Here is a 14726-nt window from a genome sequence, read left to right on the forward strand (position 1 = left end):
CTTGAGCCACTCAGCCAAAGCAGATTAACAACAAACAGAGAGCAGTCCTGCAAACCACGGGAGCAGCGCTCCAGCTTGAGAGAGCCTGGGTGGGAAGAGCAGTGGGAAAATGGAAAACTACGTGGGGCAAAGAAGACAAGGACTGATTGGAAACAAGACAGCCTGTCCAGGCAGCAGAGAAGGCTGGAGGGGGAAAGAATTCGAGTTCAGCAAAGAGAGAAGTCAGAGCCCTTTTGCACCAGGGGAAGCTCCATTGAGTCCAGGCCATTGGAGGTCTTGCTGGCTCCAGAAGTTCAGGTTCTGCTCTGCTGCAGGAGGGGAGTCTGGATATCCAGAGGGACCTGCACTGATTCCTCAAACCTCCACCAAGCCTGCCATGGCCCTGCCACACACTCAGACACCAGAGAGCCCTTCCCAAGGGACATGGCTGATGTCCCAGGAGCTGCTCCGCTGGCAGCTCCCAGCCAGGGCTCGGCACCATGGGCTGTTTCCATCCACCACGGCTGTTTTTCCACTCTGCTTACTCACCCCCTCCTGCCCTGCCCCTCTGCCAGGCTCACCCAGACACCACAGCCCTGAGGCACCATCCTTCCCAAATGCTGTCTCACATTCCTGGCCAGCACCCTGCCCTTTCCTGGCACCAGCTCCAGTGGGAAATCCTCTTCCAGCCTCCCGCTCATCCCGAGGGCATCGTAAGCAAACAGAGCCCTTTCCCTGAGACCTTTTCCTTCTGATCCTGCCCACAGCCAGGTCTCTGAGGTGGAGACAGAGCAGCACCTCTCCTCCAAATACTCTTATCCTGGGGTTTTCCATCACCCACGTGCTCCACCCCAGCTGCAAGCAGCGTTAATTATCCATAATTATCCCAACTTTTGGCTGCTACTGAGACGTCTGACCGGAAAGGAAGCACCTCTAAACTACCCAGGAGAAGCTCCCTGACTTCAGCTGCCCACTGTATTCCCAAGCCATCCAGCACAGCTGTGCCACACAACCAGGTGTCTGCCTGGTTTGCATTCCTGCCTGTGCCCAGAAGGCCCTGAGCAGCACAGGGCAGCAGGACAGAAGGTGTTCACAAGTTACTGCCAAGTTTTCTAATCAATCTTGTAATTTTTCTCGTGCTTTGATGTACTTTCATGTACTTCTTGAGAGGGAAAACAAAGTGATTCAGCTCAAAGCAAGGGATGAATTACACATTGAAAGCCATAGAGAGAGAGAGGAGTCACTGAACACAGTCCTGGGCTGGTTTGAACTGGCCAGTGATGGGAGGTGGCTCTGGGGTTCTGCTGTTGGCCACCCACAAGGTGTTACCCAGAAACTAAGATTAGTGAAGTAAAACTTCCTTTACAGACCTGTGCAGATGACACATTGTTCACTGCAACAAAATTCAACCCAAAATCACTCTGAACAGTGGGGAAATTCTCTGAAATGACCCCAAAAGAAACTAGTGAGCAATGCATGGGTGGGCTCTGCCAGCTGCTGCCTCCTCTCTCCCAGATTCCAGGGATTTGCAGGCTTTACAGCTGGATGCAAGTGAAGCCAGACACAAATGTGATCAGCACATCCAAACTGACAGTTTGGGTGGTGAAAGTGGTCCCACCACAGGTGCAGCTCCACTGACTCCCCAGATTTCTATCAGCCCTGCAGTAACAGGGCAGGAAAGCTGGAGTAAGAAGAGAGGAATTTGGACAGGACATGTGACCTGTTTTAGGAACTAAATTTCAGAAAGCCCCTGCAGCAAGTTCTCTGTCTGGTTCTAGTGCTGGGTTGTGGATTCTCCTTCCCTAGAGATGTTCCAAAGCCATCTGGATCCAATCCTGAGTGACTGTTCCAGGGGATCCTGTCTGAGCAGGAAGGTGGGACTGGATGACCTCCAGTGGTCCCTTCCAGCCTGAACAATTCTGTCCTTTGATTCTCTAAGCTGGTACAAAATATCCCTCAGCTCCCTCCTCCTGAGTCTGCTGGGCTGGCACTGACATGTATTTGTCACATGCAGTTTCCTCTCTGGGAGCCCAGAGGAAGACAAGAACAAAAGTTGATTTCTAGTACATACAGAGTTTTGATATTTATTTAGTTTATCCCACAATAAACCAGCTACAAGTTTTTTCAAGTATCATATTAATATAATTGCTGCACAATTAGATATTTCCCTTCTCAGTGTAATGAGATGTCCCTTCCAGTCCCTTCTCAAAGTCATTTCCAGTGCCCAAAGGGGCTCCAGGAGAGCTGAGGAGGGATTTTGGACAAGGGATGGAGGGCAGGACAAGGGGGAATGGCTTCCCACTGCCAGAGGGCAGGAATAGATGGGATATTGGGAAGGAATTCTCCCCTGTGAGGGTGGGCAGGCCCTGGCACAGGTTGCCCAGAGAAGCTGTGGCTGCCCCATCCCTGGAAGTATCCAAGGCCAGGTTGGACAGGTCTTGGAGCAACCTGGGCTGGTGGAAGGTGTCCCTGCCCATGGGTAAGACTGGATGAGCTTTAAGATCCCTTCCAACCCAAACCACTGTGATTCTGTGATTAATCTCCTACATCAGACTGCAGGAGAGCAGGTTTAGGAAGCTCAGACAGCACAAAAACCTTACCTGTGTAGTCCTGTTCCTGCTCTCGTGAAGAAGCAGCTCCTCCGACAGAAGCAGAGTCCGGGCTGGGTTGCAAAGATCGAGGGGCTGTGTTTGAGAGTTGAAAAAAAAGAAAAGAAAATGAAAGGAACAGTCAGACCTTCCACTGACAGCGTGGTTTGCCAGAATAACTTTCCACCCACCAACCCCACTTTGTCTTCACTTCAAGCTGTAACTCATTCAGGGAGAAGCCACCCCACACTGAGCTCACAGGGACACGCAGTCTGCAGTCCAGCTACACGGGAAAACAAAGCCTTCCACTCACACCCACGTCAGCCCCAGCTGCAAAATGACAACCAGCCCTTGCCTCTGTGCAGGGACTGCTCTGCAAGGCACGGGGTGCTTACAGGGGTTTTTCAGCAGGAAACACAACCACAGTGGTGGCACAGCAGGTTCTCACGTCCCTCAGACACGAGCAGTTGTGATCTTAGGGATTGTTCTTGCAGTGAATTAAAGCAACTTTAAGAATTCCTGTCCCATCTCACTCCACGCTCAGCTCCCCATCCACCACCTTCTCTGTGGAATGGTAGAGAAAGGGACCAGGTTCAGGTGTCCTGGGGACACAACAAACCTGGCCCAACCAGCCCAGGACCACCCTCAGGAGCAGCACAGCCAGTGGGAACAGGAGGGGACCTGCACAGGGCCTGAAGTGTGAGACAGTGCCAAGCAAAATGGAAGTGGCTCCTGAAGTGGCAGAAACACCCCAGTCTGCATCCAAGACAAGTTTTGGGAGCAAGGAGCAGGCAGAAGTGCCAGCTGTGTTCCTACCAAAGGCAAACCACGCCCAGCCCAGGCTGGTGCACACGCTGGTGCCAAGGTGCCGCTGGGAGGATGGAGGTGGGCACACCCCTGCCCCAGCACCAGCCCCACACTGCCCCAGGCAGCCCCCTGGCTCAGGCTGCAGTGACAGGAAACACAGCCCATGGTTTCAGCCCAGAGCAAGTCAGCAGTGTGAGCTGAGGGGACAGTGCCACTGCTGCTCCCAGGGCAGGATGGAGCCCTGGCAGCTCAGAGATCTGGGATCCATCAGCAGCATATTAAAACATAGGGATTAGATGAGTTTTCTTGGGGTTCTGGCCATACAAAGGACAAATTGGAGGGAATACAGAGGGAGTTACAGCTGCTATCTCCAAATTCAGGGCTGTTTTCTTAAAACAGCCCATGGAACAGGGAAGCAGAAAATTCCCCGTCAAACCACTACTGCTCTGGATCCTTGTCCGTGATTTTAGTGCTGGTCACCAGCTAAACTAAAACCCCTTCATTTGCACACTGACAGCACAAAGGACCCTTGGGAAGGAACCACATTGATCTGCAATCACAGAGGTGGTTGCTGAAGCTCAGAAGCTGGGGTGCCTTCTGACTGGAGCAAGCACTGAGGACTAGATTTGAAAGCTGAAAGGGAAAAGAAATTCAACAGAGAATCACTTGGGCAGGACACAATTCCCTTTGAGACAGCCCCCAGCACTGAGCTGAGCACAGGCAGCTCCACAGCAGGGCTGAGCACGACAGGGATCCCTGCACTCAGGGAAGAGACTGCTGGAAAGAGATCCCACCTGCCCTGCTGGGCACGGATCCCCTCAGGTCTGCAACACCTCACTTCCAGCTGCACTCACCTGCACAAAGATGGGGAACACCAGCACTTTGGGGGCCAGGGTGACGTAGGTGCCGTAGGAGTGTGGGATGTGGGGCCTCACTATGGTGCAGTTCTGGTAGTTCCCGTGGCTCTTCATGGACTGCACAGTCTTCATCAGCCTGGATTTCCTCCCAGACCCCGTGTGGGATTTCCCTTTAGGAGCATTCCCTGGGTGGACAGAGGAGGCAGAGAGAAGCTCAGAATGAGGAGGGAGCTCCTGCATCGCTCTGCCCACTGCCAGCTCAGGGTCTGCTCTCAAACACAAGTTTGAACAGATATTTTTGAATCACAGGAGCACCAAAGAGCTTCCCACCACTGGGGAATATCTGCCTGCACCACTGAACTATGACCCTCCTTTTTAGGGAGAGGAAAACTATCCATGGTGGGGAAAAAAAGAAGAAAAACTCTGGAAATTTAAATATTAGAACATTTTTATCCACACAAGCCTTGACTGCTCTGGATTCTGGGCATGGGAGTTGGCAAAGTGCAGGAATGTCATGACATAGGGCACTGGCTGGTGGGTTCATCACAAGGTACTGAGATTGGAGGTGTCAGGGAAAGGATTATAAACACATTCATGCCCATGGGATCAGTCCATGCCTTTCCAAACTGCTCCCAGGGATGTGGTGGCTATTCAGACATGGGGTGTATTTATAAAGGATGACCTCACTGTGCATGAGGCTGTCACACCATCCCCTGTTCTGCAGCATCACATTTTGGTGCTGGAAACAGTCCAAGCAGCCTGACTGGTGTTTCACTCTGTCCCTCTTCCCTGCCCAGAGCTGTTCTCCTCCCTGAAAGCAGGGATTACACAGATTTCCTCTGCAGTCCCACCTCAGCTGGTCCAGCAGAGCTGTGACCTTTCCCAGCAAGGCAACATCAGCTTCCACAGCTGCCAGTCTGCATCACTAGAGGCCAGGAGACACAAGGTGGAATGGCAAACCAGGCCCAGAATCTTTAAAGGAATTGATAATGCTGTGATTAAATTATCCACAAATGTTTTTGTTCCCTGCTTGCTGCTGCAGGGCTGAGTCCCTCCATCCCCCACTGCAATTGCTGCTCTGTGGGATTCCCAAGCCCTTTCTCCAGTCCAGAGGAGTGGAATGCTTTGGAATACATCCAGCAGGCTCCCATCAACTTTTTTGTGAGACCCCACCTGCAGAGCTGCCTCCAGCTCTGGGGATCCCAACACAGGAAGGATGTGAAGCTGCTGGAACAAATCCTGAGGAGGCCACAAAGGTGCTCCCAGGGCTGGAGCCCCTCTGCTCTGGAGCCAGGCTGGGACAGCTGGGGGGTCCACTGGAGAAGAGAAGGACCCAGGGAGACCTGAGAGCCCCTTGCAGGGCCTAAAGGGGCTCCAGGAGAGCTGGAGAGGGACTGGGGACAAGGGATGGAGGGACAGGACACAGGGAATGGCTTCTCACTGCCAGAAGGCAGGTTTAGATGGGATAGTGGGAAGGAGTTCTCCCCTGTGAGGGTGGGCAGGCCCTGGCACAGGTTGCCCAGAGAAGCTGTGGCTGCCACTGGATCCCTGGAAGTGTCCAAGGCCAGGCTGGACAGGGCTTGGAGCATCCTGGGCTAGTGGAAGGTGTCCCTGCCCATGGCAGGGGGTGGGACTGGATGATCTTCAGGGTCTTTTCCAACCCAAACCAGCCTGGGATTCTATGATGATTTTGTCAGGACAGCTCTGGGACATGGGGAGCTCTGGAGCTGCTTTGCCTGGACTGAACCTCCCCTTTTCCCAGCACCAGCAGGATGAGGTGACAGTGGCAGTCCTGGGAGCTGGCCCTGAGCACCCAGAGGCTTTTTGGGGTGATCTGCTGTGCCAAGGACATCTTTGTGTGTCCTCCTCCCCAAATCCATCCCACTGAGCCAGGATGAGGCCAAAACACGGGATCAGAAGCAGTAAGGAGCTGCCAAGCTGCTGCCAGTGGCATTGCTCTGCTCTCAGGTGTCCTGTGGAATATTTCCCATTATTGGCTTTAATCCCTCAGGCCCAGGGGCATCAGCTTTCTCTGGTGACCCCAAATACAGTTTTGGCCATCCCTGATGTCCCTGGGCCCACAGTGCACACCTCTACTGCCACACAAGGACCTCCATCACCACAGCAGCAGGACTTACCCTGCTGTGGAGAGAAAACAGGACAGGTCTGTGTTCTCCCAGAGCCCTTAACCCCAGACCATGTCCTGCTGGGCACCAGAAACCTGTGCTCTGTCCTAAAACTCACAGACAACACCTCCAACAGGAACTGGGTATCTCTCTAACCAAAAATTCATGTCTTCATCAAGAGAAGCCCCACTGACAAATCAAAATCAAAATATTTCCTCCCTTCCTCCCTCCTGAAGCTAATGAACTGAGCCAGCTCAGGTCCTGCAGGCAGCCCCCTCCACTTGGATTTAACACATCCAGGTGAGAAGCTGGAGCTCCTCCCCCACAGGGGGGGACATCCACAGGGATGTCTCAGGAACAGGTATGAGCAGCTCCTGCAGCTCCCTCTCCCAGCAGAGACCCCCCAACATCCATCCATCCATCCATCCATCCATCCATCCATCCATCCATCCATCCATCCATCCATCCCTCCCTCCATCCATCCATCCATCCATCCATCCATCCATCCATCCATCCATCCATCCATCCATCCCTCCATCCATCCATCCCTCCATCCATCCATCCATCCATCCCTCCATCCATCCATCCATCCATCCATCCCTCCATCCATCCATCCATCCATCCATCCCTCCATCCATCCATCCCTCCATCCCATCCCTCCATCCCTCCATCCCTCCCATCCATCCATCCCTCCATCCCTCCATCCATCCCATCCATCCATCCATCCATCCATCCATCCCTCCATCCATCCATCCATCCATCCATCCATCCCTCCATCCATCCCTCCATCCATCCATCCATCCATCCATCCATCCATCCATCCCTCCATCCATCCCTCCATCCATCCCTCCCTCCCTCCCTGCAGCCAGCCAGGAGCTCCTGCTCCCACCACAGCAGGTTCCTGCCCTTTTCTGGGATACCCAGAACCTTCCCAAGCAGAAATGAGCCAAAACATTCCTGAACATGGCTCAGGGTTGATAAGGTCTCGTCCAAAGCAAATAAATGAGCCTGCCCACCATTACATATTCCATTAAGTATTAGGAAATAGTGCATTTTCTCTCAGATAAAGGCAGCAGAGCCAGCCAGCACTGGAGGGAGGGGGGCAAGCCAGCCTGGCTGTTTACTGCTGGCTTTAGCAGCTGCCTTTGCAGGGGTGGCCCTGGTGACCTAAAAGGTTGTTTCCACCTCTAAGTGCATTAATCCTGACATTTTCCCTTTTCCCTTTTTCGTGGTTGCACTGCCAGATAAAATCAAAGCACGAGTGACAGCTCAACACAGGGCAGATACAATCTGTCTGGGCTGTTCAGGACCTGCTTTTCCTCTTGTCCCTAAATCACCTCACTTTATCAGAGGAATTCATCACCTGAACAAGCCCTGGTTTTGCACCCAGCCTGCCCCAAGTGTCACCTCCTGCCACTGGAGCTGCCACATTTCAGCCCTGCCCAGGTTAACTAATCCCTTCCTCCCTCTGAAGACATAACATTAAATAGCTAAAAACAATACATAAAAAGTCCAAAAATTCTCATGGGAAGAAGCCCAAGTCTTTCAGATTACACCCCCCTGTAAGAACAAGGCCCCACAGTCCAGCTCATCTTTTCACAGGATCCACAAACAGCAGGAAGGAGCTGCCATTATCCATGGAACAAAACATGCCCTGCAGCTGAGTGTGGAAAACTCTCCTGGCTGCGGAGCTGCAGGGCTGGGAGCACCCAGGGCACACCCACACTGCTCCCTGCTGCCCCTCAGCACCCCCACACTCTGCTTTCTACACACACCCCCTCCAGGGCAGCACAAACTCTTCCAGCTGTGCCCCTGCTGAGGGACAGACGCTCCTGCCAGATCCCAACGGGCAGCTCAGCTCTTGCATGGACATGCAGCTCATCCCAACAGGCCAGGGTGCAAGCACAGCCTCCCAAAACCCCCAAATCAGGGAGGTGACAACAGGTATTTCCACAGGGACCTGGATTCCTGCAGTGCCCAGCCCTGCCACACTCCCAGCCCACTCTTCCCACACCTGGAGCTCCAGGAAGACCCAGCATACCTGTTACAGGTATGTTTTATGCTATGAATTTATGGGTTTTTTGAGGGTTTTTTGAGGAGAGCTGGTCCAGAGATTGCCAGAGACCATACCCAGGGCATGAGCATTCCCCAAATCTGGCCAAACAACCTGCTCTCCTGCTTGTGCCAGTCTGAGTCAGAGCCACCCTCACTCCCTCAGGACTGAAGGGAACCTCATAGCAGGGATTAACACCCCCCCCCTCCCCAAAAAGGCACCATGAACGAGAAGGGAAACACGTCATGGATGGCCCACAGACACATGTGGGGAACCACAGTTGTTTGCACTTTCAAACTTCATGCTTTCATCCTGCCCCTGTTGGAAAGTCCCCACCACCAGCCCTCTCTGAGCTCCCACACACCTTCTCACCACGAGGTTCTCCCCTCTGGGCTCAGGGAGGGAAGATGACCCCACCCAAAAGCCCCAGGCTGTCCTAAAATGTGTCCTAAAAACGTGAGGGACCCCATTGCAGGGCTAAGGGCAAGGATCTGACAGTGCCAGAAAGACCTGTTCATCCACTGGGTGCTCTGAGCAGCATTCCCAGCACATGGACAACTTACCCCCAGTGCTGTTGTCCTCTTGATAGACAGGCCTCAGCAGCTGTAAGACACAACCCAGACAGGACACAGTCACCTGCAGCAGGACTGAAGGAGAATTACAACAACCAGCTGCAAATTTTAACATGCCAAACCCAGCCAAGCCAAAGCCCTTCAGAGAGGGCAAAATCATTTTTGACCCATTGCCAGCAGAAAATGAGATTTTCACTGTGGTCTGTGCAGCAGAAACACTCCCATATCCTTCCCATACCCCAGGAGTGAGCCCTGAGAGGAGATAGCAGCCTACATGGAATCATGGAATATGCTGAGCTGGAAGGGACCCACAAGGATCATCGAGTCCAACCCTCAGCCCTGCACAGGCCCATCCCCAAGGGTCACCCCCTGTGCCCCAGAGGATCATCCAAACCCTCCTGGAGCTCTGGCAGCCTTGGGGCTGTGCCCACTGCCCTGGGGAGCCTGTTCAGTGCCAACCACCCTCTGGGGGAAGAACCTTTCGCTGAGATCCACCCTGAGCCTGCCCTGACACAGCTCCAGCCATTCCCTGGGGACTGTCCCTGCTCAGAGATCGGAGCTGCCCCTCTCTGGTTCTGCCTTCCCAGTGGGAAATGTTTCAGGAAAACAGTGAAAGCTCCACCAAGGGACACAGGAGTGGCTTGTAAAGCTGTCCCTTGCCCTTGCAAACACTCAGAGATGACACTGGCAGGACCAAAGCGGGGCCCAGAGCGCCCCCAGCCCCCCCACTGCAGCCCTACCTGGCTGCCCGGGTTCAGGGGCGTCAGGATGATGTAGTTCTGGTCGGCGGCCGAGGGCACCCGGGACAGGGCTGGCAGGGTGTTCTGGCCCCTCTTGCCCAGCTCAGTGTACCTGTCCCAGCCGTTGAGCAGCAGCCCCTCGCTGCTGTCGTACAGGACGTGGCAGCTGCGGCGCTGCTCGGCCGGGCCGGGCCCCGCGCTGTTCTTCTCCCGCTTGTGCGGGGGGCACTGCAGGTCGTAGGCGGACTTGCAGGAGGACCTGCGGATCATCCCCTCGTGGCCTGCCTTCACCTGCGGGACCAGCCTCCACACCAGCAGGATGATCTCGCTGGGACAGTTCCTGCAAGAGATGGGGCAGAGGGGAGCGAGGCGCCCGCGTCACTCAGCCAGTCCTTCCTCCCTGTGCCTCCAACCCTGGCCTGCACTCCCCAGCCCCTGCGTCCTTTCCTCTGCTCCAGGGGATCCTTTCCCAGTGTCCTGCACCCCTCAGAGCCTTCCCCTTCCCGTAACCACTCAAAGCTCCTGCGCTGAGCTCTCCCAGAGCCCTGCGCTGGTGTTTGGGTGAACACTCACCGGATTTCGTGCGCCAGCTCCACACACTTCCAGTGCTCCACAGGCTGCTCGTTCAGCTGCAGCACCGTGTCCAGCTGCTGCAGACCTGCCTTCTCTGCTGGGCCACCTGGGAGAGACACACAAAGGCCAGTCACCTGCTGGACAGCGAGCTGAGTTGGAGGGGGAGAAGCCCTGGGGCTTGGAGACATCTCACAGCTGGTACCACTCGCTCCTCCAAAGCCAATCTGTTGCTCCAACACCCACACCTGGAAATGAAGTGGGGCCAGGTAACCTGGAGCTTCACCTTCCAGCATCACACACACACAGAGCACCAGGATAGAGCCACAAATGCTCTCCCAGAGCTATTGCAGGAACTTCCCCTGTTTCCTGGGGTGCAGTGGGGAGCACCACGGTACAGTGGAGACACCAAGTCCATCCCACAGATCCACAGCAAGAGGATCTACTCCAGCAGCTCAGGGCTCCCATAGTCCTGCTCCTTCTGTGTCCTACCTGACCTGATCCCAACCCAGACGCTTTCTACAGGTCTCCAAACCAGCTGGACAGTTTTGAGGGTGGAGAGGAAAGGGAACAAAATCTCTGCAAATTACTGCAAAACCCTGTCAGAATAATGACAGTGTTAGCCCAGTGGCCTCTGAGCTCTTTAGAGGCACCAGGGAATTCATCAAGTGAAGTTTCTGGGAGGGAACCAGAGTCCTGCAAGGCATAGGAGCTTCAGAATCACCACATGCTCCAGGAAGCAAAGAAGGAGTGGAGTCATTCAGTCAAACCAAGAGGGACAAACATGGTCCGATCTCTTACCAGAGTCCACGGCCTGCACACGGACTGGGGAGTCACAGCAGATGGTGAAACCAAAGCCATCACTCCCTCGAGGGATCGTGATCTGCAGGGAGACAGCAGAGCCTGGTCAGTGGGAGAGCAACCCCCCCATCACCCTCACCCACTCTGCCCCAGAGCCTCTGGGGACACAGGAACACAGCACTGCCACAGAGTGAGGAAGATCTGAAGCCATTGGAGAGTGTCCAAAGGAGGCAACGAGGATGGGGAAGGGCCTTGATTTGAAGCCGTGTGAGGACACTGAGGGCACTTGGTGTGTTCAGCTGGAGCAGAGGAGACTGAGGGGAGAGCTCCGTGCAGTTCCAACTGCCTGGGCAGGGGCAGAGGAGGGGCAGGACTGAGCTCTGCTCTGGGGGGACCAGGGACAGCCCCCAGGGAATGGCTGGAGCTGTGTCAGGGCAGGCTCAGGGTGGATCTCAGCAAAAGGTTCTTCCCCCAGAGGGTGGTTGGCACTGAACAGGCTCCCCAGGGCAGTGGGCACAGCCCCAAGGCTGCCAGAGCTGCAGGAGGGTTTGAATGATCCTCTGGAGCACAGGGGGTGACCCTTGGGGATGGGCCTGTGCAGGGCTGAGGGTTGGACTCGATGATCCTTGTGGGTCCCTCTCAACTCAGCATATTCTGGGATTCTGTGATTTTGAGAAGGAACAGTCACAGGGAAGGGCTGTCACTACCTGACCCTCACAAACAATGGGTCTCTCCCTGCTGCAGCCAAAGGGAGGCAGAAAAGGTGCTAAAAAGCAACACCAAATCCAGCCGAGGATCTCTGGAATGCCACAAAAGGAGTGTTTGTTAAGCACACACACAAGTCTCTGCTCCCAACTCTTGCAAGTGTAAGGAAAGGTCTTACAAGCCATTAGGAAGGAAAACCTGGCAACATGGCTCTGATTTCTAACACAACTCCTGTAAGCAAGTTACTTGAACATTTCATTTCCTGTTGGATAACACAGAACGAGCAGCTCTCCTCTGCTCCGGAGGACACTGTGAGGCTCAGCAAGCTCCTGTCCTCCAGGCATCTGTGCTGGCCCAGGCTGTGTGCATCACCCTCTCCCTGGGCTGAGTGTGTTTTCCCTTGCTGAGTTTGGAGAGGCTGGATGCTGTGTTGATTTAGGCTCATTTCTCCCCCTGATTCAAGGAGCATCGAGCTTATTAATGAAATGATACTTATTTTTTGACGTTGGCTTCCAGCAGCAGCTCAGCATGACAGATCCTGTAAATACCTGATTAGCCCCCAAGACATTAGTCAAGATGCTTGTTTTACTGACAGAGAAAAGAAAATTAAAAATCCAACCTCTGACCTGTATTATTTTGAGAACAAACAGTCAGAGAGAAGAGGAATTCAGCAGAAGCTGCCAAGGAGGAGATCTGGTCCCTTGCTCCTTTACAAATGCAGAGAGCTTTCATTTCCCTGCACCTTGTCCCTGCTTGGCATAAAATCAGGTTTCAAAAGAGAAACTGCCTTTCCCTGGCAAGATTAAAACGTAGGTGCAGTCCCACCACGCTGAGTCCTTTGCTCTCTGCAGTTTGTTGGATCCTCAGAGAGGTGGCTCTGCACCTTCAAACCAAGCTCAGTCCAACAAGGACTGATCCCTCTGAGTCCCTTCCAGCTCAGGATATTCTGCATTCTGTGATTCCACCTCCAGTGCCAAGCACAGGGGATCTGAGCTCCTGCAGCACCTCAGGAGCCAGCCCAGCATCTCTCCCACCACGGAGACTCCATGGGCACTTCCCAGCCCAGGGCTTCGAGGTCTCCCACTCCTTCTCCCTGAGCTGGCTGGCTCTTGTCCCCCACCAGCAGAGACCCCTTCCCTGTGCCACTAAAGAGCAGCTTCTCCCTGCTGGTTCCTTCTCCTCAGTTCCCACCTCCATGGCCATCACAGGCAGATGATTTTTTGCCCATTTTTCTGCTGTGCACAGAACTAAAGAACTCTGGCACGAGATGGGAGGTGGGTAGGTGGGCAGGTGGGGAGAGACTCCAGCACCACAGAGGCTCGTTGTACCCAAATTTTGTCAAAAAATGCAGAAGAAATTATCAAAATAGAGCCTTGAGAGGGTCTAAGACACAAAGCAGACTCAGTTGCCATTAATACCAGCATGGAACGGTCACTACAGCCCCGGCAAGAATTGGGCAGTTTGGGTTAAACTGCTGCTTTTGAAATCCCCAGCATTCACTGTTTGGGTTAAACTGCTGCTTTTGAAATCCCCAGCATTCACTGCTTCCCACAGCAGCTTTAGCTTAACCTGAAAGGTGAGCACAGGAGTGCAGGGAGAAGCTGAACCTGAGCCGGGAATCCCGACCCAGAGCACAGAGGAGAAACCTGTTTGAAAGTGCAGGAGATTGGGAAATGCACGTGGAAAACCAACAGCTGGCATTGCACACCAGGCAAGAGAGGACTGCAACCCAGCTTCCACAGAGCACAGCAAGCTGCTCCTCAGAAAGCAAGTTGCTGTTGGCTCCCAAATACACTAAGACAATTCAAAAAGAGACAGTAGCAGCCTGCTGTGCCTGCCTTGCCCCTGATGAGGGGGAAATTAAGACAACACCTCGCAACTCAATTCTGTTACTGTCCCCATGCATAGTGAATGCATTTTTATATTTAAATAAAATGTATTCATATCCGAGTTAGGTATTTTAATATTATTTTATATATAAATAAAATATATTCGTATTAGATTATGTATTTTGATACATACGTGCATATAGACATATATATGTGTATGTATTTATGTATATGTATATATATGTATATGTATATATATATAAATATCCCTTTATCCCCATCTCTCCACTGCAGCAACAGGCAGAGATCAGCCACAGCCACCCATCTGAAGATGCTTTCCTTATATTCCCAATGTCATAATTTGGGAATTATACCAATATGCAATTATATCTACATATATATTTATATTAAACATTCGTACTAAATATAATCACATATTTAAATATATAAATTCTAACGGTAGCGAGAAGCAGCACACCCAGAGCCCAGCACTGGCAGGAGAAGCCCCCGACACTCCTGCAAGGCTCCCAGCCCCACACTGCCCCAGGGGCACAGACCTGCCTGTATCTGCGCTCCGAGCACACCTTGCACAGTCCATTGACGCGGTTCATGGCTGGACACCCCGAGCCCGCCGCTAGCCCATGAAAATCCACTGGCCCCGCAGCAGCCACGATCCCGAGCTGCTCGTGTCGCACGAGTGCGGAGCGAGCCCCAGTCACGCTGGCATGACCGCCCATGGGAACCCAGCTCCGCAGAAGAATGGCAGGAAGCCACCTTTCACCTCCCCGGCCCCTGCCTGGGCCGTGTGCCGCGCCACGATAAGCCAGAGGCTTCCTGAAAGCCCTCGCTGACAAGGAAGGGAGAGAGTTTTATATTAAAATTCCTGTCAACTCTTTAGTATTCCCTAGCCCCCGCTCTGTTGATGTGGCTTTTGTTCCCGTGGCATTCTCCGGCCGCACGGAGCACTTTGTTATTGCAGCGCTCTCACAAACACTCGGAGGATGTGTGAGCGGCGTTTCACAGGCACCGGCTGTGGGAGCTTCACTCCATTAAAGAGGCAACTCACACTCATCAAAAAATAAGAGGTTTGGGTTTGTTT

The 14726-nt window shown here is 53.5% G+C and overlaps 1 protein-coding gene across 2 annotated transcripts in view; it reads right to left on the reverse strand.

The window, feature by feature from the left end:
- The window catches only part of RGS3 (regulator of G protein signaling 3), a 60669-nt gene extending 46386 nt beyond the window's left edge, over positions 1 to 14283 (reverse strand). The window contains exons 1-7 of one of the 2 annotated variants that reach the window (XM_050320037.1): positions 14185 to 14283; positions 11094 to 11175; positions 10296 to 10401; positions 9723 to 10062; positions 8974 to 9013; positions 4229 to 4416; positions 2580 to 2663 (exon numbers count right to left, since the gene is read on the reverse strand). In XM_050320037.1, coding sequence (XP_050175994.1) covers positions 2580 to 2663; positions 4229 to 4416; positions 8974 to 9013; positions 9723 to 10062; positions 10296 to 10401; positions 11094 to 11175; positions 14185 to 14238 — 894 coding nt within the window. In that variant the 5' untranslated portion in view covers positions 14239 to 14283. Of the gene's footprint in view, positions 1 to 2579; positions 2664 to 2826; positions 2839 to 4228; positions 4417 to 8973; positions 9014 to 9722; positions 10063 to 10295; positions 10402 to 11093; positions 11176 to 14184 lie in introns of those variants that run through there. The other variant, XM_050320038.1, reaches the window with a different exon arrangement.
- Positions 14284 to 14726: the final 443 nt, after the last annotated feature.

The sequence above is a fragment of the Myiozetetes cayanensis genome, unplaced genomic scaffold (assembly GCF_022539395.1).
Source record: "Myiozetetes cayanensis isolate MyiCay16 unplaced genomic scaffold, myiCay2020 scf23, whole genome shotgun sequence".
In the NCBI taxonomy this organism is placed as follows: Eukaryota; Metazoa; Chordata; class Aves; order Passeriformes; family Tyrannidae; genus Myiozetetes; species Myiozetetes cayanensis.